Source organism: Lethenteron reissneri, chromosome 32, assembly GCF_015708825.2.
Source record: "Lethenteron reissneri isolate LAM-NWPU_2019-01 chromosome 32, ASM1570882v1, whole genome shotgun sequence".
Lineage (NCBI taxonomy): Eukaryota > Metazoa > Chordata > Hyperoartia > Petromyzontiformes > Petromyzontidae > Lethenteron > Lethenteron reissneri.
Genome location: NC_083810.1, coordinates 13,539,792 through 13,564,757, shown reverse-complemented (window position 1 = coordinate 13,564,757; position 24,966 = coordinate 13,539,792). Strand labels below are relative to the sequence as shown.

Here is a 24,966-nt window from a genome sequence, read left to right as displayed (position 1 = left end):
CATTTCCCGTGCTTCATTTCCATCGGTTGTTGTAATGATTGTGTCATCGGCAAATCCGAGACGGCTAATACAATTTTTCCATTTATATACGTGCCATTATTTCTCTCGTACAATGTTTCCCTCTCCCAGAAAAAAAAAAGTGCTTCTGTAGCGCCGCTGTGAATATCCTTGATGAGAATCCCTTTCCCCGCATGAGTGCTCTTCTCGATTTGTGCCTTGTTACGCAACGTATATGTCGTCTCAGCTTAGCCGTTCCATCTTCGCAAAAGGTTTTTGTAAAAGAAAAATTGTTATAAAGGACACGGTGTGTAAAGCGTCTTCCGCTGAATTAAAGAAATGTAATATTTCCCCATAGTCTTCGCTGCTTGATATTTATTTGATACTTTTTTTAATGACGTATCCCATCCTCTCAAGCACCAACTCATCCACTCGCATCGCACTTAGTAGTCACCCACTCCACTGCTCGCTCATCTTCCCGTCCTCCTCCGCTCGCTCGCTCGCTCACCACACCACGCACACCAATTGCCGAACGAATACGTTCTAAGGTCGCACTCCTTACACACAAAGTCGCTTGCCACAAATTAACCACAACACCTCGCTGATCTCGTCAAGGAGCAAAAACCACCATCACGCGAACTCCGGTGGTCGTCCTCGCTGCAGCAGCAGCAGCGGCTTTCGGCTCGCCATCAAACAAAGACGGTGACCACCGCATCGCGATGCACTTTCAGACGCGCTTCTGCGGCCGTCTGGAACGCTCTTCCTTCCGATATTAGGAAGCCACCGGAGCTATCCACTTTTAAATCATCATCATCATCTAGATTGACAAACTGATTTGTTTACAACTGATTTGATGTGTTTTGTTTGTTGTCCATCTCCCGCACCTCCGATTAGCACGGTTGGCTACGTACGGTGCGAAAGAAGTTCAACACACGCACACTCCTCCCCCGCACCTCACCCCTTGCTGATGGCGAGCAGCAGCGCGTCGCCGACGCGCGCCAGCCCCTCCTGCTTGAGCAGCAGCTCGGTCACCTCCAGGTGCTCGTTGCCAACGGCGAGCTGCAGCGCGTTCTGGCCCATGTAGTCGACGCAGTTCACGTTGATGGGCCGCTCGCCGAGCCCCTCCAGCATGCGCCGCACCACGGGGATGTTGCCGTACTCGGCCGCGTCCAGGAAGCGCTCCTCGTCGGCCGTGAGGCTGGCGGCGCGAGCCCCGAACATGTACGCGGGGCTGCGGCCCGCCTGCCGGCGGCCGGCCTTGTCGCGCGGCCCCGTGGGCCGACGCAGCATGCACGAGGGCTGAGCGCGCAGCGGAGGCGCGCGTCTGCGGGGTGGGAAGGGTGCGGGGTGCGGAGTGGGGGTTATGGTGAGGAGGCGAGGGTGCGAGAGAGCGGCTTGCTCAGCTGCTCCTGTCGTCGTCGTTGTCATTCTCAACGAAATCGCTCAATTTCTCACCCGTTCGCTCGCTCGTTGCTCTGCACCCACACCTCACCACCCTTCCATTCGCCCCGTCACCCGTTTACCAAATCTCGCGTCCTTGGAGCACCTCGCTCACTCCTCCGCCACCCAGCGCTGGATTAAGTTCGATGGGAGCCTGGGGCTGTGGTAGATTTTTGAAGGCCCCCCCTTTATCCATCCAATTCCTCCCCCATACTGTTTCACTACCACCACCGCTACTGCGACTCATGCCTGATGCCAAACGGTACACTGTCATTCTGCTTGGTTATTGCAGTTGTTTTCCCTTCTAAATGGGGATATGCAAATTGTCAAGCTGCGCGGCCCTATAAGCTTCCCCCCTAAAGGAAATCTGTCCCTGGTCCTAGAATCCGCGCGTGACCCCACGTGCGTTGAACGAGGAGGGGCGGACGAATGACGGCGCACGGGGAATTGCGCCGTGCGATGCGGGCCAACAATGTTTGTTTGTGTTCGCGAAGGTTTTTGTTTTTGTTGACGACTGTGTGGGGATTGTTTGGCCGGCGTGGTGCGGCTCTCTGGTCGGACCTCGTGCCCAGCGTCGTCCTTCCCCCGCGACCTCCGATGAGCGCGGCGGGCTCCGTGCGGCGTGCGAGAGAGGGGGTACGTAACGGCACGTCGGGGAATGTCTCCCGTTGTGAACACTCAATGCGTCTTCAGTTATACATGGGTGTGTGTGTGTGCGTGTTTTTAAATGAGCGCCGTTGATTTAAAATGAAGTTCTTTGGATAATTGAGAGAAGGGGTTAAAAAGTAAAATGTAACGATATGTACCAGAGCACGCATCCTACTCACAAACAAGACGGTGTTTGTGCTTTCAACTTTGTCAAGTTCTTCACTCAATGTATCTAAGCAGGTGGGAAACTATTGAGACTCCAGTTTCTTGCACAGGGTGTATGCAGTTAGAATTCCGTGGATGAGTTTTATCGTCGACATAATCTAAATAAGAAGATGTATTTATGCTGAAGAAATCCGATAAGCTATGAAGCTTTTTTCCACAGATGTCCAGAAGAGGGGGGGGGGGGTTAGAAAGTTACTAAACAAAACAACGATAGGAGTGCAAAGTATAGGGAATGTAAGCAAATCACTAAAAGTAGATCAATATACTAAAACGAAGCTATGTTTTATTTTTACAGGTAAAGCCCACTGAGCTATGTAGCTCTTTTCCAGAAGCTACCTGCCCACAAATGATAGCTCAACGAAGTGGCTTATCATCGTGTGTAAATGTATATCCCCCGGAGAAAAAAAACATCCATGCAACCACGTGGAGTACACGCTCGCTCCAAACAGCGGGCGTCAGGGGTCAGGATCGGATCCACGCCCTCCTTGCACACCGGGCGAGGAAGATGACACCACGCAACCACGATTCCATTGAATTGCGGTGACGATCTCGATGGCAAGCGCTACTGTTGTACCCATCGATCTACCCACCAAGAAGCTCTCTTGCCAAAACATAGAAATGAGGATACGTCCACGGTACTTACATGGATGGCAAAAGAGGAGTAATTTAACTCCGCTCAATGTGCCTCCCCAGGGTCGTTTCTCCCACGCTTAGCAATCACCAGATGTGGGCAGTGTACGACGGCTGTGTCCGATTTACACATGAATGGGGAATAACGGAATGGGAAGATGGGCTCTGGGGAGGCGTAACGGCCTAAATTATTTGAGAATCACTGCGTGAGGCTTAAAATTCGGCACCGTGAATGAATATCTAATTAATACCGGAGATAGGGGAGTGTTCGAGCAGGTGGTCTGAGCGATATAAAGCGACCGTGTCTTGTTCTACACGCCGCCCATGAAGGTATCATCATTGGTTGAAGATGTATCATGTGACGGCACCTTGAACTTAACGGTCGAAATATTGTCAACGTACTCCTTACATTAACACATATTTCCAATTAACTCGCAGCCCTGTGTCAATCCACTGCCGTGATGAATGCCTCGCCACACCCGTGTCAGTCATGGGTGTGTGTCTTTTTTCCCCACCATACTTCACCACGCTGGTCAGTGCAGGTGGCGAAGGGGAGGGCCCCAGGACCAGTTCAGATATCGCTCGTCACTCATGTTAGCCGTGGCCAGGAGCAAACTCAAGTCCCCCGGGTTGCTTACATGTAGAAACATGTCAGGGTTGTTAAACGATGATCCGTAAACCAAGTCATTTTCAGAATCGATGATCGATTAGGAACTCAATAATCCGTAAATTGCTCCCAGTGGAATTTCGTCAACAAATGAGCGGTTTTGTTGACACGTGTGATCATACACGCCGCCGTCGTACACACAGCGCGGCGCTTGCGACTTTGTCTGCCAGCGGCCGTCATCTTGGGGCGCCAGTGGGAGGCCTGAAGCACCACCGTGCGGCAGGCAGCACACTTCGCTGTGGACGAGCCTCAACAGCCAGGATGGGTCTCTGGGTCGTGCCGCCACGCTCTACCCCAGCACACGTGACCTACCGAGCGGCTGAACTCGTGCACACATTTGTTCCCGTGGGTGGGTGGACAGAGGTGGGCAGATTGAACGAACTTGCTGCCTTTATTTCAACTGCCGCGCCCGGAGATCGAACGATAAGATCGGAACCGGCGACCTCTGGATTGGAAGTCCGGTGTGCTGCACACTATTACACCAGGGCAGCTTCTTGTGTTTCCCAGCTAAACAAAAGGGCAGCGATGTTTCGTTTATTGCTCGAGACATTTTTAGACGTACGGCTAACCGGTAATCGGCCCTTTTATTTCTTGTGATTGTAATGCACTTGCTTTAACAACCCTAATGCGCGTGTGTGTACACAGCCATGTATACATTCAGTGAGTGTTTTCTTGTTTAGCAATAGCCCGACAGGTATTAACGAGCCCCTTAAGAAGCTGTGGTTACCCAGCGTGCTGCTCTATACAGAAAGGGGAATTGGACCCGTTCCATTACTTTGGGAAAAATGTTTTATGGGCGGGTAATAGGTAATGTGTGTGCAGTTTTCAATTGAGATGACTGATGCGCTGTAGGAGTACAACTTGTAACTGCAGCGTAACATTTTCATGGCATATATCTCGCCCCCCCCCCCCCCCTCGTATAGCTACAACAGGCTGCTGGGGCAAGTGCTGTTAGCGAGGAGCAACTATGAAGGCTGCCACGGCGCACGAGGGGGTGGGTGGCCAGCACCACGCCCGGCCGCCTTTGCCTCCCCAGTGGCGATGTTTACTACACACCGCACCAGGTACTCGTTTAAGGCTGAGTCGACCTAGGAGAGGCCCAGAACCTGTTCAGATAATCGTCACTGGTGTTGGTGGTGGCTGTGAGCAGGAAACTCGGGTCACCTGGTTCGTAGCGCAGCGCGTTAACCACTGCGCTACCGCTCCCCACATTATATATACTAAAAAATACAAAGATCCCCCGTATAGCCTTAACAGACTGTTGGGGCAAGTACTGTTAGCGAGCACCTATGAAAGCCGGCACGGCACACGAGGGAGTGGGTGGCCATCACTATGCCCGGCCGCCTTTGTCTCCCCAGTGGCGATGTTTACACACTGCACCAGGTACTCATTTGAGGCTGATTCGATCTAGGGGAGGCCCAGGACCGGTCTAGATAATCGTCACTGGGTGTTGGCCGTGAGCGGGAATCGAACTCGGGTCACCAGGTTCGTAGCGCAGCACACTAACAGCTACACTACCGCTCTACACACACACAACATTCTATATTCCATCATGGCAACTATCGCCGTAGAGGTGAAACTGAGCACCCATTCAAATCACAAGAACCAGTGCTGAATCATTTATTGCAGTTGGCACATCGAGAGCACGTATAAATGATGCACTGCACGTTAAATGGATCTGATGATTGGGAGCCGAGGGAAGATGTATTGCTTCTGAGTGCGGAGGTTGTGGGCTGTTCACGCCGGTGTGTTTCTAAACAGCGATATGCCGCACTGTGTGGGCGGAGTGGTGGCACAGTGGTTAGCGCACTGCACTCTGACCTCTGAAAACCTTGTCGGTCGGTGCCTCCCATGCACCATGACCTCAAAGCGATGCACCAACTGCGCTGTGCTGAATCATTCGCCTGCACCTGCCGTACCTGCCATGGTTAACTTGAGAGCGGAGAGTGGCAGCTGAACCAGTCCTGGGTCCTCTCGACATTTAGCAACCCGCACTGATCAGCACGGTGACATATGGTCAGTCGTGCCCCATGAGCGACATGTCGGGGGGAAGGAAGAACTTCACTCAGCAATGGATTGAGAAAAGCCTGCCTATGTTTATTATTGTCACTATCACGGTACGCTGCTGCTGCTGCGGCGTCATGGTGAGCACACCGGCGGTTTGGAGGTCATCAGCTCGGTCTCCTGGCATGGCGGTGGCAACATCGGTGCAAGTTTCTTTAAATTCCCCTACGCCTCTGTCCACCCAACGGTTTGGATGGGCTACTTCACAGCTGAGCGGCACTTCACGCGTGGTGGGGTGCATTGTGGGTACCCCCACCTCTTCCGAGACATTTGGCCCGCACGGAAAAGGAGGCCCAAACCGCTCCATTCTACAGAGTCGAGTTAATTATTTGGCGATGCTCCTGCATTAGCAGTGGTGCACAAGCACAGCACATTTACAAAAAACCCCGCAAAATATTCGTCCGTAACGCTTTGGCGTTAGAAGGTAAAAAAAACTGTTTATAACGGCCGACGTTTCAGGTAATGGCCCTTCCTGACAGCACACAGAGAGAAGCCCGAGAGAGAGAATGCAGGCGATCTGTAGAGCTCCCTCTCGTGGAGGCACCGTACGCCCGCAGGGGCGTGAGCGAGCAATTTCAGGGCTGCCCCTTTACCTCCCGTCGTCATCGTATGCCGAGTGCAACCAAACCCAGCTGTGGCGAGGCGCAGAGCCTGAATGGTTCACAGGCCGCCAGTCTATTCTCGCTCAAAGCGGCGTGACGGGAGCTCTCGCTTGTCACTTGTTCTCATTAATAAACCGCGTGGCTCCTCCGTCGATGCCTTCATTTGTATCGATCAATTATTCGATCGTGGCATTTCATGCCGTGAGGGTAGCTGGCCAGTGCGGATTGGTTAGGAGAACAGAGAATGGAGCGTAGTTGCAGCACAACAGCGGACTTGCGTCACTGCCACCTGCTGACAATGGAGCCCTGAAGCAGCCTGAAGCAGCCTACAGCACGGGTTTTACGCACAGTAGTTACTCTTGCGAAATGGTCATTATTATACGTTAAACCAGTGTTCTCCATTGGTCATTGTTATAAAATGGTCATTGTAATAATTTAAAAGAGCGTTCTCCATTGGCCATTGTTATAATGTAACCCATTGTTCTCCATTGCCCATTGTTATAATGTAACCCATTGTTCTCCATTGCCCATTGTTATAATCTAACCCAGTGTTCTCCATTGGCCATTGTTATAATGTAACCCAGTCTTCTCCATTGGCCATTGTTATAATGTAACCCAGTGTTCTCCATTGGCCATTGTTATAATGTAACCCAGTGTTCTCCATTGGCCATTGTTATAATGTAACCCAGTCTTCTCCATTGGCCATTGTTATAATGTAACCCAGTCTTCTCCATTGGCCATTGTTATAATGTAACCCAGTGTTCTCCATTGGCCATTGTTATAATGTAACTCAGTGTTCTCCATTGGCCATTGTTATAATGCAACCCAGTGTTCTCCATTGGCCATTGTTATAATGTAACTCAGCGTTCTCCATTGGCCATTGTTATAATGCAACCCAGTGTTCTCCATTGGCCATTGTTATAATGTAACTCAGTGTTCTCCATTGGCCATTGTTATAATGTAACCCAGTGATCTCCATTGGCCATTGTTATAATGTAACCCAGTGTTCTCCATTGGCCATTGTTATAATGTAACCCAGTGTTCTCCATTGGCCATTGTTATAATGTAACTCAGCGTTCTCCATTGGCCATTGTTATAATGCAACCCAGTGTTCTCCATTGGCCATTGTTATAATGTAACTCAGTGTTCTCCATTGGCCATTGTTATAATGTAACCCAGTGATCTCCATTGGCCATTGTTATAATGTAACCCAGTGTTCTCCATTGGCCATTGTTATAATGTAACCCAGTGATCTCCATTGGCCATTGTTATAATGTAACCCAGTGTTCTCCATTGGCCATTGTTATAATGTAACCCAGTGTTCTCCATTGGGCATTGTTATAATGTAACTCAGTGTTCTCCATTGGCCATTGTTATAATGTAACCCAGCGTTCTCCATTGGCCATTGTTATAATGTAACCCAGTGTTCTCCATTGGGCATTGTTATAATGTAACTCAGTGTTCTCCATTGGCCATTGTTATAATGTAACCCAGTGATCTCCATTGGCCATTGTTATAATGTAACTCAGTGTTCTCCATTGGCCATTGTTATAATGTAACCCAGCGTTCTCCATTGGGCATTGTTATAATGTAACTCAGTGTTCTCCATTGGCCATTGTTATAATGTAACCCAGTGATCTCCATTGGCCATTGTTATAATGTAACCCAGTGTTCTCTATTGGCCATTGTTATAATGTAACCCAGTGTTCTCCATTGGGCATTGTTATAATGTAACTCAGTGTTCTCCATTGGCCATTGTTATAATGTAACCCAGCGTTCTCCATTGGGCATTGTTATAATGTAACTCAGTGTTCTCCATTGGCCATTGTTATAATGTAACTCAGTGTTCTCCATTGGCCATTGTTATAATGTAACCCAGCGTTCTCCATTGGGCATTGTTATAATGTAACTCAGTGTTCTCCATTGGCCATTGTTATAATGTAACTCAGTGTTCTCCATTGGCCATTGTTATAATGTAACTCAGTGTTCTCCATTGGCCATTGTTATAATGTAACCCAGCGTTCTCCATTGGGCATTGTTATAATGTAACCCAGTGTTCTCCATTGGCCATTGTTATAATGTAACCCAGCGTTCTCCATTGGGCATTGTTATAATGTAACTCAGTGTTCTCCATTGGCCATTGTTATAATGTAACTCAGTGTTCTCCATTGGCCATTGTTATAATGTAACTCAGTGTTCTACATTGGCCATTGTTATAATGTAACCCAGTGTTCTCCATTGGGCATTGTTATAATGTAACTCAGTGTTCTCCATTGGCCATTGTTATAATGTAACCCAGCGTTCTCCATTGGGCATTGTTATAATGTAACCCAGTGTTCTCCATTGGGCATTGTTATAATGTAACTCAGTGTTCTCCATTGGGCATTGTTATAATGTAACTCAGTGTTCTCCATTGGCCATTGTTATAATGTAACCCAGCGTTCTCCATTGGGCATTGTTATAATGTAACTCAGTGTTCTCCATTGGCCATTGTTATAATGTAACCCAGCGTTCTCCATTGGGCATTGTTATAATGTAACTCAGTGTTCTCCATTGGCCATTGTTATAATGTAACCCAGCGTTCTCCATTGGGCATTGTTATAATGTAACCCAGCGTTCTCCATTGGGCATTGTTATAATGTAACTCAGTGTTCTCCATTGGCCATTGTTATAATGTAACTCAGTGTTCTCCATTGCAAGGCCTGTGGGCCACATGCGGCCCCTGGTGCCCTTCAGTGTGGCCCTGACACGTGGTCCCCGAGAGTACACAGCGAGTGACAACGCCCAGCAGCAGCATCATCATCGTGCTGCTGCCAAACCCAGCGACAGTTTGAGATGTGTGGCGGCCCTCACACTGCTGACGTCTTGTCGGAAGCGACCCCACTCTGGCCTCTTGGGTTCTCACTTGGTAATGTAAAATAAAACGAAACTAAGCAGAGCAGTCACCCACCCAGTCACTCTCCATGAGAACAATCATAATGAATGCACACTGTAATAAAAAAAAATCACAATTATAGATAATGCACATAACGTTAATTGTTCTGAAATCTTCGAAAGGAATTGCATTAAACGCACGGGGGAGATGAAACGTGAGTCGAAGTGGAATACCTCAAACTAAACGGAGTGGCAATTCTTGAGGGATCAATTGGAAACCGGTCACGGCATTGGAGATCAGCGAGAGGATTGCAAAACGTGACAGCTCAGAGACTCCACGCTGAACGAGAAGAGACGCGAGTCGCTACACGCGAAACGTGCGCTGGCGTGGCGCTGCGGTCCGCAGCAGGCGGACTGCAATGGGGGGAGCAAGGAGGAGTGATTATTTATGATTCTGGAAACACCCGAAGCTGGAGATGGATGTGAGGAGGTGCGAGGCAGGCGTCGTCACAGCGAACACTCTGAATGCCGCGTGATTTTCGCGAGCCGAACGACTCCGTGTGCTCGATTAGCCGCTGAATAATACAATCTTCTACCTGGTTTTAATCGAAATGCTTTCATCCCCAAGCCAACAAAGCCCCATCAGCTTACGACGGCAGAATCAACAACGGCAGAATGTGACAATTGTGCGCTTTGCACTCTGTATCCCTTGCACGATGGGCATGACGCAGGATGTCATGCCGAGAGCTGCATTTTTCATGGAATATTTTCCACAAACCTAAACCCCCTTGGAACCCACCCACACACTCACCACCCACCACCAAAAGCAGGAAAACATTATCTGGAGCTCAGCACCCAGACAGCGCTGGCTGAAATTAAGTCCATTGTCACTTACAGACGTAAGGAGAAAGCAGGCACACCACCCTGTTTCGTTTTTTCCCCCTTCTCACAAATAAACACCGACAGCCATCGGTTTCTGAAATTCTGGGCATGAATTAAACCCCGGCATAATGTACAGCCTGCCACGGACATCGATTTCCAGAGGGCTCCGTGCGCTACACCGGAGTTCATCGGGAAATGCCTTTGTGAATTACGTGCTGTTTGAAGGCGTACGAGCGAGTAGGGAAGTATGAATTTCTACTCTTAGGTTTTTTCGGTAAAGTCACATAGGTAAAATAAAATTAAAAGTTAATAAAAGTAATAATGGAAATAAAATAAAAGAATAAATCATATCAAATCATTTTGTGATTTATTATTTTATTTTATTTCCATTATTACTTTTATTAACTTAAAAAAAAATGTTTTACCTACGTGACTTTACCGAAAAAACCTAAGAGTATGAATCCTTGCAGTCACGAAAGCTTCAAATCTAGAAAGTGTGAATTTATTATTGTTGTTGTTGTTGCTACATGCCCTGTGCACATTACAGGGAGCTAGGACCACATCAAATAGAGTGCTTGATGAGTGATCACCGTGCATAACAGGTGTTATAGGTTACATATTTGGCTGTTTTAATTCCCACGTGATAAAGCCACTTCGTTGAGCTATCATTTGTGGCCAGGTCGCTTCTGTAGAAGAGCTATGGAGCTCAGTGGGCCTTACCTGGTAAAATAAAACGTTTCTCGTTAATGTTCCCCGCGGTCCACCACCCCGCATTGACCAGCGTGGTGAAGTATGGTCGAAGAGCCCGCACGGCGTGCGGAAGCTTTCGTCCGGCCGTCGTATGACAGAAGGGCAGTCGACGTAGACATCGAGGAACGATTCTGTGCGTGCGTCCACAGGAGCTGACCGCGGGATGTGCTGGGTGTCGGGCGAGCCACAGGGGGTGACTGGCCCACACTCGGTGAACTTGTCAAATGTGAAAGTTGTGAATTTATCGAACGAGGCGGATCTACGATGGACGCCGTTCACTGTCAAACAGGTGTTGGATTGGCGCTCGTGTTTCTTCATTGTCCGGGGCTCTGCAAAGTAAATTCCACATTCCTATGACCGGAGGGACACTGCTGCGGGATCGCTCAAGTGAATGCATCAACTGGGGTGGAGCGGTGGCGCAGCGGTTGGCGCACTGCGCTCTCAGCTCGGTGACCTCGATTCGATTTCAGCCCATGGCTAATGTCAGTGGCGGGTGATGTCCGACCCAGTCCTGGGCAACCCCTTTCACCAATCTGGCGTGACCGGTCAGGTGAAGTATGGTCAAACAACTCGCAATATCAACACGGTATATGGAGAGGCCTTCATTCAGCATTGGTCGACTGAACTTGAAAATGAGCTTGAACTTGAACATGTCCAGTATATAATGAAGTTGAGTAAAAGAACCTCACTGGGTCTCAATACTCTTTTTCAGGCGTGACTTGCATGGGGATATTTGGCAACGTCCTTTGAGAGCAGTGTTCTTCGCTAATCTTCAAGCTGGGGCCACTTTCGCCGACAAGGCATCAGTGTGAGTGAGGGCCGTCACAGCAGCACGATGGTGATGATGATGATGGCTGGGGTGGTGTTGTCACTCGTTGTGTATTGTCCAGGGCCGCACTGAAGGCCACCAGGGGCCCCCAGTGGCCCGCGGGCCTTGCAATGAAGAACGCCTCTGTTAAATATACGTTTGAAAAGAATGTATCTCTACTGAGCACACACATTCATTCTATTAACCTGCACTCAACTGGATATATGCATGAGGTCGTGCCAGTCTAACAATAGCCACGCGACTTCTGCTGACACGGAGAGCAGATAACAGCACGCAACAGACAATTAGCAAAACAGCAGCCTGCATATTGTGGTATTTAATCTAATTGCGCTATTATTGAATCACATCTTTTGTTTTCCAATAACTCACGAACAAAAGCAAACGACAAATGAAGACGTGTCTACTGGTAATATTCGCCCTGGAGATAATGCGTCCTGTTGGTTGATTAGTTTGTTGAGCCAATAAGTAGAGGAAGAGTTAGTAATGAGTCCAAATCATGCCCATCGTCAACTCGATCGGTCACTGTGCTCACAATTGATTTCGGGTCAGATCGCCGCGTGAGTGAAATGCCAACAATGTGTGTGTTGTACACCCGTCCTCTACCCGGCACAGGTCGATTAATGAACGTTGTCTCGTGACTGAACAAACGTGGCAATGTAATATTGCTTCAGCACACACTGGTGTGTTGGCGGACCAATTCGCAACATTTAACAATGACGTCGTACCAAATTGCAAAATGAATCTACGTTGAACTTCTTTCGCGCTGTACGTAGCCAACCGCGCGAATCGGAGGTGCGGGGGAAGGACAACAAACTAAACACAACAAAGCAGTTCTCAAGAAATGAGTTTGTCAATCTAGATGATCTAAAAGTGCATAGCTACAATGGCTTCCTAATATCGGAAGGAAGAGCGTTCCAGACGGCCAAAGAAGCGCATCTGAAAGCGCATCGCGATGCGGTGACCACCGTCTTTGCTCGATGGCTAGACAAAAGCCTCTGCTGCTGCTGCTGCTGCTGCTGCGAGGATGACCACCGGAGTGCGCGTGGTGGTGGTTCGTGCTCCTTGAGATCAGCAAGGTAAATGCTGGGCATTGCTCGCCAACATACCGGAAATAGACTGGTACTTGCCATAGGAATGTGGATCGACAATCCGAGATCACTGCCATGTTTTTACTGGGATTTTCTTTTTACTGTTTCAGCTAAATGCTAGTGGCATCTGCGTGGCAACGCGGGCAGAGTGGTGCGTGGCCACACGGGGTTGATTGATCTTGCTGAGTGGAAAGCGTGAAAAGTGTGAAAAGCTGAAGCTCGCTGCCTTCATCACAATCCACCCAACATCGTATTGAGGTCAAGTGGTCCCTTATCAATTGAGATTTGTGGGCCAGACACACGATTGCCAAAGGTGAAACAAGTCGATAGCCTAATTGTGGCAACCCCTGCAGCTTATGACGAAGGGCAAAATCTCTAGGGGGGTCCGAGGGGCGTGCATGACCCGTATGCGTGCTTGCCGGTGCGGCAAATGAGTTAATCTTTAACTCTAGACAGCGGAGGGAATGATCACGTTTCATCATTTTACCAATTTTAAACCCTCTCTGACCTGCAATTATCCACGCGCCACGCACGTTGCAGCGAAGACGTGGAGTTTGGGCGAGTCTAATGAGACAGGTCACATGGCAATATTCTGTCTTACGATTTTCCAACATTTTTTACAGAACCCAAGGGCATCTCCAGACAGAAACTCAATGCGGGCATTCACCCAGGGAAACCTCACCGAATTCTTACAACGTTTGACAGATTCACGTTTCAATATTTTTGACACTGAGAAGAACACTTGGGTGTCTGGTGAAAAATAAGAACCCATCCATCGGAGGGATTAGAAACTGTAACTGTTCACGGAGGGGTCAGCACCAACTTGCTGTACTGCCTTCGACAGGCAACTCAGGTGATGGATGCTCTGAGCACGGTGGTTAGAATTTGGCATGAACCACCAACCCCACACCAATCTAGCTAGATGACAGGCATTGCTCCCGTGATGGTAGCAACACAATGCACGGCAAATATGGCCCAGCTTCAAAATTACCAGACTGCATGCACTCAGCAGCACTCAGTCTGGATCGTGCGGGGACGCATCACCACCATGCATGACACCGGTGCCATTGGCTACCCCAGGGCCACGTCGTGCCCAGTGCAGCAACAGTCATTGTTGTGGGTCACGTAGGCGATGGGAAGTGATTGTTGTTGCGCTGCGGGAGCTAAACTTGCACATCTGTAGCTACCTCGCCTTCACCAATCCGCACTGACCAGCATGGCGAAGTACGTTCAAGATAATCTCCATCGCGGCGTGCACGAGGATTCCTCTCGCTCGGCAGTGAATTGGCAACGCGGCTGTACACGTGCACGAGTGAATGACTGTACCGCTTTTTTGTGTAGGCAGATTATAATTAGACGTTTGTGTTTATTTTCTCCACCGTCTGTAGACCTGTGCCTTCCATAGTTTATCTGGAGGGCTCTTGCCAACAGCGTGCGCTATTCCAGCGGCATTTGTTTAACAAGCCCGGCTCTGTTGACGAGACCCTGCAGGTCGAACCCGTCCCAGGGTTTGTTGCTCAAACAAATGCTGCTGGATAGCGTCGGTCTGAAGAGGCAATAGGCCGCTAAGCACACGCGTTGTCCAGCTATCATTGATGGTCAGGTCACTGCTGCGAAATAAGCTGGTGGGTCAGTGGGCTTTACCTGGCGACGTAAACACATGTGTAGTCTTATCGGGATATTTGTTAAAGTTATTTGTTTACCTTTGCTATAGTTTGTAATCTTAGCGCGTTTTTGTTTATACTGTTTGTTGTTGTAACGTTCTGACCCCGTGCCCCGATTGGACATCTGTGAAAAAATAGCTTCACAGCCCCATCGGATTCCTGCTACGGTATATAATAAAATGAAAAACATTCCGATTCCCATGCTTTATTTATATCTGTGCAGGCACCGAACGGACCTCTGCTTGTATATTTATTTGTCTTGAAGCAACCAGCCGAGCCGAGCCCTGCCGCCCCCCGCCCTCGGCACGACACCAGCAATCATGTGGGTCACGTAGGCGATGTGCTCCGCCAATGTCCCACCCTGCTAATGCGTCTCTCGCTGGGGGCGGGGAGGCGGAGGGGGGGGCGGGGGGGGGGCGGGGGGGAGGGGGCATGGAGGCCACGGAGCCGGAGGGGGTCGCGTGCCGGCCACCTGCTCACGAGAACCCCGCGCGACGTGGACGGATGACGACGATGACGGTGGTGGTGGGGCGATGTCTCCCGTGGCCACGGTGATTTATTCCACCCCCGACCTGCCTCCCCCGGCAGCGCAAATGCACGGTCGGCTAAACTCGCGAGAAATGCCCTGCACTGAGCGGCCGCGCGCCGTTCGGTGTTTACGCGTCCGCACAGGCGTCGTCGGTCGATTCCCTTGCTGGGTGACGGGGGGGCCATCGCCATCTCGCGTGGACTTGCGCTGGCACCGACACAAACGTCATGTGGTGTGTGTGTTGCGCGCCCGCGACATACATGCCGTGCGCTTTTGGGCTCTTTGCCCAGGACTGGTTGACGAAAGGCTCGCCACTCATGTTGGTCATGGCCATGGATCGAACTCAGGTTGCTGAGTTCATAGCGCTCGTTCGTAGGAAACCCTTAATACATATACACGCGTGAGATGTAACGGTTCATCAGCACCACGATGCAATGAATTACCATGATATAAGGTCACGAGTTGATGCAAGGATACATAAAATAAAAGTGAATGTAGCGGCCTCTGACGGCTGTAGGGGGTGGTATAAACTCGTTCCTTCTACTCGAATGTGGAATTTTCGCTGCTTCTACGCGCGGTCAACGGACACGAGCACCATTCGAAAGCGTAATGCTTCTGCTGTCAGCATCATAATCATCACCATCACATCAGCCGCCATCCTTTCACGTCCCACGATGCCACACTCCGTCTCTCTCGCGCACGCGAACCGACCCTCGTCAATCCGTCTCCGCGGTGGTCGCCCTCTCGGCGCGAGTTCCATTCTTCTGTTTTCGTGTTGTCGGCTGCCACTTCGTCACCAGTCGGACCCTCTTCCCGAGACGCGGGCCCCTTCTGCGTGTCTCTGATTTGTATTTGTTCCCTGAGCGATGCGTTCTTATTTACCTCGCTGCAATTTCCAGCTGGCGTGGGGTCGGCGCCGTTCCCCCCGTGTGCTTGTCAGCCGTGTCTAGTAACAGGTCATATTTGATCATAACGCGGCCTAAACCAAAAATCAATTGTGAATCAGGTCACATTTATGTGTTTTTGTTGTTGTTGTTTAACGCAACAGCTGAGCGCGGGGTCCACAGGCCCAACATTTCCAATGACCACACAACAACAACGCCAACGCAGCTGTATCGGGGTTGTGACAGCTGCGAGTAACCCGTTTGTTTGAGATGGAGCGAGGTTACACGAGCTTGAGCAGAAGAGGCGATGGGGAGGGCACAGCGCGTGAAGAAGCAGAAAGAGGAAGCGCTGTGACCTGCGCTTTAACACAAAGTGCCGCGGAGGTCAATCTGGTAGGTACCCGAGTCCTTGACACGGTGGGGGAATGAATGAGCGAATTCCACTTGAGCAGTCACCATGGCAGTAGCGATAGAAGAGTGGTGATGAGGAGGAGACGGTAAGGAGGTAGTATCTCGCAGCCGGCGGTGAGGGAGTGATGGGGGGGCATCAGCAGCGGGCGCTGGGTTCATCAATCAGCCTGCACGCTTCGCGTTGAATTGCACGAGGAGCTGCGTAAGGTGGAACTGGGGCGTTCCACCCCAGACAGGTCACCAGGATTCCAGCTAATGAGGAGTGTGTGCTTTGCATCGAACCGTTCTAATATTTGTACACGGGTTTTTTTTTTGAAAGAAGGCTTTGGCACGTAAAACAAAAATCCTCACGCTTCTTTTTTTTCGTTGACGATACACCGATCGAACACTTTGCGCGGCGCGCAATTCATTCTGGAGTTGTGTGGCGCCTAAATGTGATTGCATCTCAATCCGCTGTACAGAAAAAGTGGGGACATTAATATTCTCTCTCTCTCTCGAGAAAGAGAGGCAGTCAGTCAACGACCGTGTCACAGATCGCAACTATATTTCCAAACCCCAGATTGTAACTGTCACGCACACGACGAGATTTACTACCTCGAATGAGCGCGCAGTTCCACAAACTACGAGAATTTCTCCTCAAAATTGAACGTAACTGTAACGAGTTCTGGCGGGCCACATTGCACGCGTGAATGGTGAGCGCAATCAACGAACGCAAATCGTCGCTGCCCTCGCTCGATGCTGATGCCGCTGCTGATGCTGCTGCAGACCGCAATAGCGCACGTGCCTTCACGGAGGGGCGAAGCGCACTCGGAGTCAATTGCGTTCGCCCTCTTTCGGCTGCGAGATAAGGCGTGCGCGGTGCTTAGCCCCCCTTCTGTCAGCAAAACGTCGTGATAGATGGGGGCCAGACCACTCCACGTACGATGCCGCTAAGCAGCGGCACTGTGGGAGGGGTTTCGGCGAGGCTATTGATGTCGCTGCCGATAGATCAATGCATCGAGTAAAGGTGGTCACCGCATCGCGCGCTTTCGTACGCGGCCGTCTGGAACGCTCTTCTCTCCAATATTAGGAAGGCGCTGGGAGCTGCGCGACTTGTACGTCTACGTTGACAACTCGTTTCGTCCAAGCTGCTTGTTGTTGCGTTTAGTTTGTTGTCCTTCCCCCGCACCTCCGATTAACACGGGCGGCTACATTATTGTATATACATACACAATCATCATAATCAGCCTTGACCGATCCACTGCTGGATGACCGCCTTCCGATGCCGTGTTTACCGTGGGGGGTTGTTTGGCTGTACATACAGGGTGCTTTAAAAAAATGTTAACACTTCTGATAATTTGCAACAATAAGAAATGTGCCTCTGGGCTCTGGAGACCACCTGGAGAAGAGTCCAGGCACGCGTTGACAATGACGGTGAACAAGTGGGAGGCTGTTTGAAGATATGCACATTACATTTGTTATCATGTTACAGTGTTATTATTACCCGTTTCTTTTTCCATTAAAAACGAAAGTCCCACAAATGTTAAAACATGTTTTTGAAGCACCCCCTGTACATCACTACGCGTCTCAGTGCGTGTTGGTGAAGGGAACGGGGAACCAGGATGGGTTCGGACATTTGAACTCAGGTGGCCCAATCGATAGCGCAGTGCACAATCCGCTGCTCGTTCCACGCCACCCACTGCCCCCCCCCCACCCACCCCCCAATAGATAACTAGAAGCGATTGGTGAAAATGTATGCAAATATATCGCAACCATTATTACCCTCCCGACATCCCAATTTAATCTTGGTGGGTGACTCCCGCAGGCACGAATATGGATGAAGGCGATTCCTACAATTCGGCTGTTGCGATGACAAACCACGTACCCATCTCTCTCCTGTACCGTAATTCATCAACTCCACGTGCCAATTTTAAGTTCACGTCCGCTTGCAGATGTGTTGCCCGTGCTAAATGTGCTCATCGGGGCTTCCGCGTCAGTCAAACTGGTGACACGTGCAGGGTGTGTGCAAAGACAAAGATCCCCTATATAACCTGTAACAGATTTTTGAGGCAAGTGCTGTTAGCGAGCCAATTATGGGGTGGGTGGCCTGCACCACGTCCGGCTGCCTTTGTCTCCCCAGTGGCAATGTTTACACACACCGCACCAGGCACTCATTTGAGGTTGAGTCGACATAGGGGAGGCCCAGGAACGGTTCAGAAAATCGTCACCGGTGTTGACCGTGAGCGGGAATCGAACCCGGGCCGTTAGGTTCGTAGTGCAGCGTGCTAGCCGCTGCACTGCCCACACAAACACACATTCACACGTACAGGCGAGTGGGGAAAATGGGATTTGTAGAGGGGAGGAGGGCGTGCTTAGGCAGGCGGAGAGAGAGACAGAGGCGTGGGAGTGTGGATGCTTGTGGGAGGAAGCACGTCAACATCTGCCGCAACGAGATGTGGCGTTTCAGGGCGCATTTCAAGTAGCGCGTGCGATGCTACAGACAGAATGACCCTCTGCATGCTCGGTTAAACCCTCGTCCAGTGATCAATGCATCTGCACAGATGATTCATGGAAGATACTCATCGCTTGCTTGCACCTTCCCTGCATATTGATTTGTCTGATCGATCGACTTTATTGCAAGCTTCTTGTCCAAGGATGCCCGTCGTCAGAAAGTGACGATACGGGCAATGGAATCCTTACAAAGCTTAAAATGAAAAGGATTTTCAGTCAAATCAATACAATCTGTTTTTATAACCATTTTTTTCACGCACAATGCATTGAGACAAATACGATTATCAAAAGCATTTGCAATCAATGTGTGTGCGTGTTTTTTTTTAAAGCAATGAATCAATCAAACTATAGTTCTGCAATTCATAGTGGTTTACAGGCATGAACAGTAAAAGTGAAATTGTAGGCAAAATACAATCACATTGTAATCCAGTCTTCAATGAAATAGTGATCGAGAGGGAAGAGACTACGTTTGTGAAAGAGACTCCAGATTGTTCGAGGTTTAATAATCGTCTAGAATGATGGAGAAAACGAGCTGGCTCTCAGTATTCCGGTCGAAAAGAACCCCCGACTCGATTAATTCACCCCCGAGGCTACGCTACAGCTTGGCGCTACTGCTCTGTTGAATGTGAAATTGTTAGCTCACCCTTCTAGCAATGCACAAAGCGGATGTCTCTTGGGTTAAGCTTCTGTCTGTATCGATATGCCTATTTCTGAAACACGGTGTATATATAAGAGAGATATGGTTTCACTTCAAGTAGCCACAGGGTCGTGTAATGGGTTGTGATATAGCTCCATTAGTAAGGCAGCACACGTACAATCAGGGAAACATGGATTCAAATCCTGGCCAGGTTTGTTTGAGTCTCATCATCACCATCACCATCAATAATTCATCACCATCTTCATAATGTAACTGGACAGGGTGAAATGAGCACCATATGTTCATTATATTTTGATGGGAAGTTAACTACGGCTGTCTCATTGAGAGTCTGCAGCCCCTGCCACAGTAATGTTGAATTGTATCGACTGGCTCGTGACAAACAATGGATATAATCGCCACGCAATGCGCGTCTGGGTGCGGTCAAAGGCGGTTTGGCTGGCACATTCAACGAAGGGTGCAGGATTTCAGCCTGTTGTCTAGCCAGCGCTCACTCTCATACTGACCATCGCACCGAGTCGGTCTATGGGGGAGGTCAAGGCGAGGTTCATAAACCACTGGTCACTAATGTGCAATTCATATGGATGTGGTTGCATTGCAGTGGATAGCAGCACATGCGCGCACAACAAAGACAAATATCCCCCGTATAGACTTTACAGACTGTTGGGGTAAATGCTGTTAGCGAGCACGCGATGATGTAGATGGCCAGAACCACGTCCGGCCGCCTTTGTCTCCCTAGTGGCGACGTTTACTACACACCACACCAGGTACTTATTTGAGGCTGAGTCGACCTCGGGGAGGCCCAGGACCGTTTCAGATCAATCGTCACTGGGTGTTGGTAACCGTGAGCGGGAAGCGGACTCGAGTGGCCAGGTTCGTAGCGCGGCGCGCTAACCGCTCCACCACCGCTCCGCACATGCACACACGCACGTGCACGCACGTGCTACAACTGTACGTGAGTGCATCTCAAAGCGCTGAGAATAGAGTCCCCGTCCCCAGCTCGCCCCCGCCTCTGCCGAAGAGACCTCAGCGTGCAATTTGCTCGCAATACGTGGCGTGTCACACCGCGGTGGTGTTCCACCGCGCGCGTTCGTCGGATGCGATCAACTAATGGGGATGGCCTGTACCTCCGCATTAAGCCGAGGCTCCATCTCTCCAATAGACACCCGTGCGGGCAGCAAGTGGCCCGTGGATTCCACTTGGGACCGCCGGTTAGAGACCATACGGGCAAATATTGGGTGCATTTACTCGCATGTATGTCCATCGAGCCAGGCTCGAAATGAAATTAATTTCAGCGGACAACTATGCAAGGGGCATTTGCATGGCAGTGCACTTCGCGTCCGTAATCATTGCGGCGCGTTTGCGCACTTGCACGGGCGTCTCCGTGTGTTGTGCCTCACGAACGAATGCCAGAGAGGGCATCGCTGCAATGGAATTCTGATTGAAAACTCTTAAAATCCATAAAACTTAAAAAAAAATCTTCTTCCCTCTTCATCATCATCTTCTTCCTCTTCTTCTTATTCTACTGAAAAATTCTGCGTGACTGAATTAAACGCAGCGCAATCAATTTGAAAACATGCATCTGATTCATTCTCAACTTGTACAGCTGACTGGAATGCTTTTTGCTATTCAAAGTAACTAAACTGTTTTGACCAATTTAAAATCAATTTTCGAATGTTTAACTCTGCTGTAGAAGTAATTCGACAGTGTTTTTACGATGGTCAAGACTTGACTATCTACGGTAATGGGGGAGAGGGATGCAGGGCCGTGCCGTGCATGGGGGGTGGTGGTGCGGGCCCCGAGAAAAATCCCTACGCGTGCCCCCCCCCCACCTTCAAACTAAACTGGAAGTATTACGTCTGACACAGTGATATCGAACCGCGACCCCCCCCCCCCAAAGCGCGGGGCCCGGGGCGACCGCCCCGATTCGCTGTACCCTCAGGACGGCTCTGGAGAGATGACCTGGATATTTTTTAAAAACCTGGATAATGTGGAAGGGTTGGCCAAATATCCTCTCTCAGGCCAAATACCCTCTCGAGATGAGCTCTCTGGACTCGAGAGCTTCCGTGAGTGGAGGCCCTTCCACCGGCAGTGGTGTGAGCCAGCAATCGCGGGTAGCTGCATCGTCACCACCATGACACGGCAGTGGTGTGAGCCAGCAATCGCGGGTAGCTGCATCGTCACCACCATGACACGGCAGTGGTGTGAGCAAGCAGTCACGGGTAGCTGCATCGTCACCACCATGACACGGCAGTGGTGTGAGCAAGCAGTCACGGGTAGCTGCATCGTCACCACCATGACACGGCAGTGGTGTGAGCCAGCAAAAGCGGGTAGCTGCATCGTAACCACCATGACACGGCAGTGTTGGCTACGCTGCTGCACGTGGCTGCCTGCAGTCCAGCACTGTGGAGGCAGCAGCAGCAGCCAGGTTTGGTGGATCACCACAGAGATGTTGCGACAAGGCGCAGCAAGTGGACTAACCGCTATCCGGCACTGTAAACCGACGATCTGAGTTTGATTCCAGGCCGTGGCTCATATGATTGACATCTGAACTTGTTCTGGTAGCCTGGATCACCAACCCGTGCTGACCAGCATGGCGAAGCATGGTCAAACAACCCCCATGACAGACGCAGCACGGGGAGGCAATTAAACATTTTATTATGATTTTTATTATTTGATAAATGCAACCTTCACAATTCCGTTTTAAGAGACTTGAGATGTTTGGATAAATCCCAAAACGAATAATTTGCATTATTTTGGAGAAAATTTACATTCTCTCTGCACGCGAGGGATAATTCAAAGAACAGGTCAGCAGCAACCTACTTGTTGTACTGTCACCAACTAGTACCACACCACCCTTGTGTCAGAGGTTGTCAAGCACGTGGCAATGCCGCATGATCCCTCAATAACACATATGTCTGTGTGGTGTCAAAATTAATAAAGATCCAAAACCAAAACCCACCCAATCAGCCACTGGCACTACTAGAATTACTACTGACCCGAACCCCTAATTAACCAGCCAATCCTCCACTGGTGCTGTATCTCTCACTGAACTGATACCCAACTAGCCAGCCTGCCACTTTAGCACTCCCACTGATCCGAATCCTAACCAATGAGCCAGCCAGACCCTGGTACCAGCCCTACCATTCATCTAACCAATTAGCCAGACCTGTATACGAGCCCTACCTCTACTCCAACTAACCAGCCATCCACTCACTGACACTAGCTCATCGAGTAACCGTCCCACTTACGCGAACCCAACCCATTAGATCGCGTAAGAATAAATGTGTCGTTAAACCCGCCACCACCCGACACAGCCAATTAGTAAGGTTTGTCACGTCAACAAAACATGGCAATTTGTTACTAGCACAGCACACCGGTGTGTTGGAGAGCAAATCCACAACATTTACAATCTGAGTACAATCTCACCCGCGGCACTTTTCACCTTCGCGGGTTGATAGTCAGTGGCTGCCGCTGGGAGCGTCACCTGCACGAAGCGCGCACTGCCCACGGGCGATGCGCAGCCTGGCCGCCACGAGTCCCCTGTGCGAGGAATTCAATCCCCACCCCCGTCCAATCTCCCCCTCCCCCCCACCTTTGTGAAGCCCAGCACCTGAGCCCCCCTCTGGCCCGTTGCGCCGTCTGTCCGCACACTCAACAGCTCTGCTACCCCCGCCCATGGGCAGTGAGCGTGTTTGTTGACAACCTGGTGCATCTGTGAAAAAAATGAATTTATAGCTCATCGGATTCCTCCGGTAATAATAAAGATTCTGATTCTGAGCCTAATTATGTGTCGTTGTATATCGCATGATGGGCCGACAGTTGTATAAGCATAACTAATTTCTGCCCATCGCGCAAATTAATGTTTAGAATTTCCCATCAGCGGGGAGCGGCTTTTATATCAGCATTTGTTTGAGCAAAACAACACTCTGGATTGGTTTATACTTTCTGGGTCTCATCATCAGCAGAGTCCAGCTTTCACTGGTCATTGCTCAGGCTGCCTTGCCCTGCTTGTCCCCGTGTGCTTTGTGGCTCCGGACAGCGGAGACAAATCACTGTGCAGAGCGGCTCCCACACTCACGTCTATCGATCAGCCATGAGCCTTCACTTACAAGCTGTCGCGCCAGTCGATTACGGGAGCCTCCATTTTGTTGGCGATTACCTTGCTACGAAAATGGCTCAGAAACATGGACATTGATCAAGAAAATTAAAATAACGTATGAATGCACAAAGTCTCGTGGAGAAAATGCGTATTTGGGATTACAATGAGAGAAAGGCAGAGGAACCCATGGATTAGAGAACATGCCACAGGTTAGAGGCACATTTATAACTTTTTTTAAGAACAGTAAGTGGGCTTCGGCAGGACAGGTCGCTCGGAGGGGAAATACGGATGGTGGGAGACAATAACAACAGAGGTGGCAGTCAAGGGAGGGCTTCAACCGCGGAGATGGAGCGTCGACATCGGCTTGTGTGAGCGTGCCCGATGGATTGTTGAGAGCTGGCAATGGGTTCGAGAGGCCATCATCCATCGGTGGATATGTTGTTGCTGTTGAAGATGACGACATGCCTGTCGACCCCTTATCAGTGCCCCTACCTTGTTACAGACAAACTCAGACCTTATTGGTCACCCCGTGCCCCTTGTAAATGTTAAAGTTCATCCTACAAAGTCCCGTACGGCTGTACACAGTATGGATATGAAAACTTAATTTCTCTGTACAAGAACACGGGGTAAACCGTATGGGGTGACAGGTTTGGTGTGATGATGACGGCACTACAATGTATTATGCTAACGCTCGTGCACTAACCGCACAGGTAACGCTATTCTGTCAGAGTGTATATTATATTCTTCTGTCAGAGTGTATTTTCTACTCTATTCTGCAAGAGTGTATCTTCTATTCTGTCAGAGTGTATATTCTATTCTGTCAGATTGTATATTCTATTCTGCCAGAGTGTATCTTCTATTATGTCAGAGTGTATATATTCTATTCTATCAGTGTATATATTCTATTCTATCAGAATGTATATTCTATTCTGCCAGAGTGTATATTAAAAGTGCTTTGTTAAAGAATTTCGGTGTCAATCAGTCACTTCCTGACCTTGTTGAAAAAACTAATTACGGGTAAAAACAAATACATGTAAATCAATCTCGCTGAAAACTATACAAATAGAGACGTTCGCTCAGCTGTGCGGTGGTAAATCATCATTATGACAATGTTAACAGTTTCTAAGCTATCAACCCAGCGGTGTTTGTTTAACAAGCTGAACTGGCGATGAGACCGAATCCTGCCCAGAGTTTTCTCGCTTAAACAAAACGCTGCCGGATAACATTGGCACAGAAAGCCAATGGGCCAATGGACTGAAAAATTATATAATAGAATAATTACAATTAGAGGGGTCCGTTCGTCGGGGAGATGGAGCGATGAACTCAGTTCATGTGCGGAGGCACTGGATGGATTGTTGCATCACGAGATCGTGAGATGTGTCGGCAGTTTGGGGAGTCGTTCATCCAGCGGTGGTGTGATCACGGCTCATGATGGCGATGATGTTGACTTGGAGACCCAAAGCGAGGGTCTTGCTGGGTAGCGTAGCGGGCAGCGTGGTGGCCAAAGCTACGGGTTGGGGTGCCCTTGACGACCA

At 49.7% G+C, this 24,966-nt stretch overlaps 1 protein-coding gene across 1 annotated transcript in view; it reads right to left on the bottom strand.

Moving 5' to 3' along the window:
• Positions 1-24,966, bottom strand: part of LOC133350073 (short transient receptor potential channel 7-like) — a 51,556-nt gene that overhangs the window by 23,856 nt on the left and 2,734 nt on the right. The window contains 1 exon segment of the mRNA XM_061564066.1: positions 956-1,321. Within this exon segment, the coding sequence (XP_061420050.1) occupies positions 956-1,321 (366 nt within the window).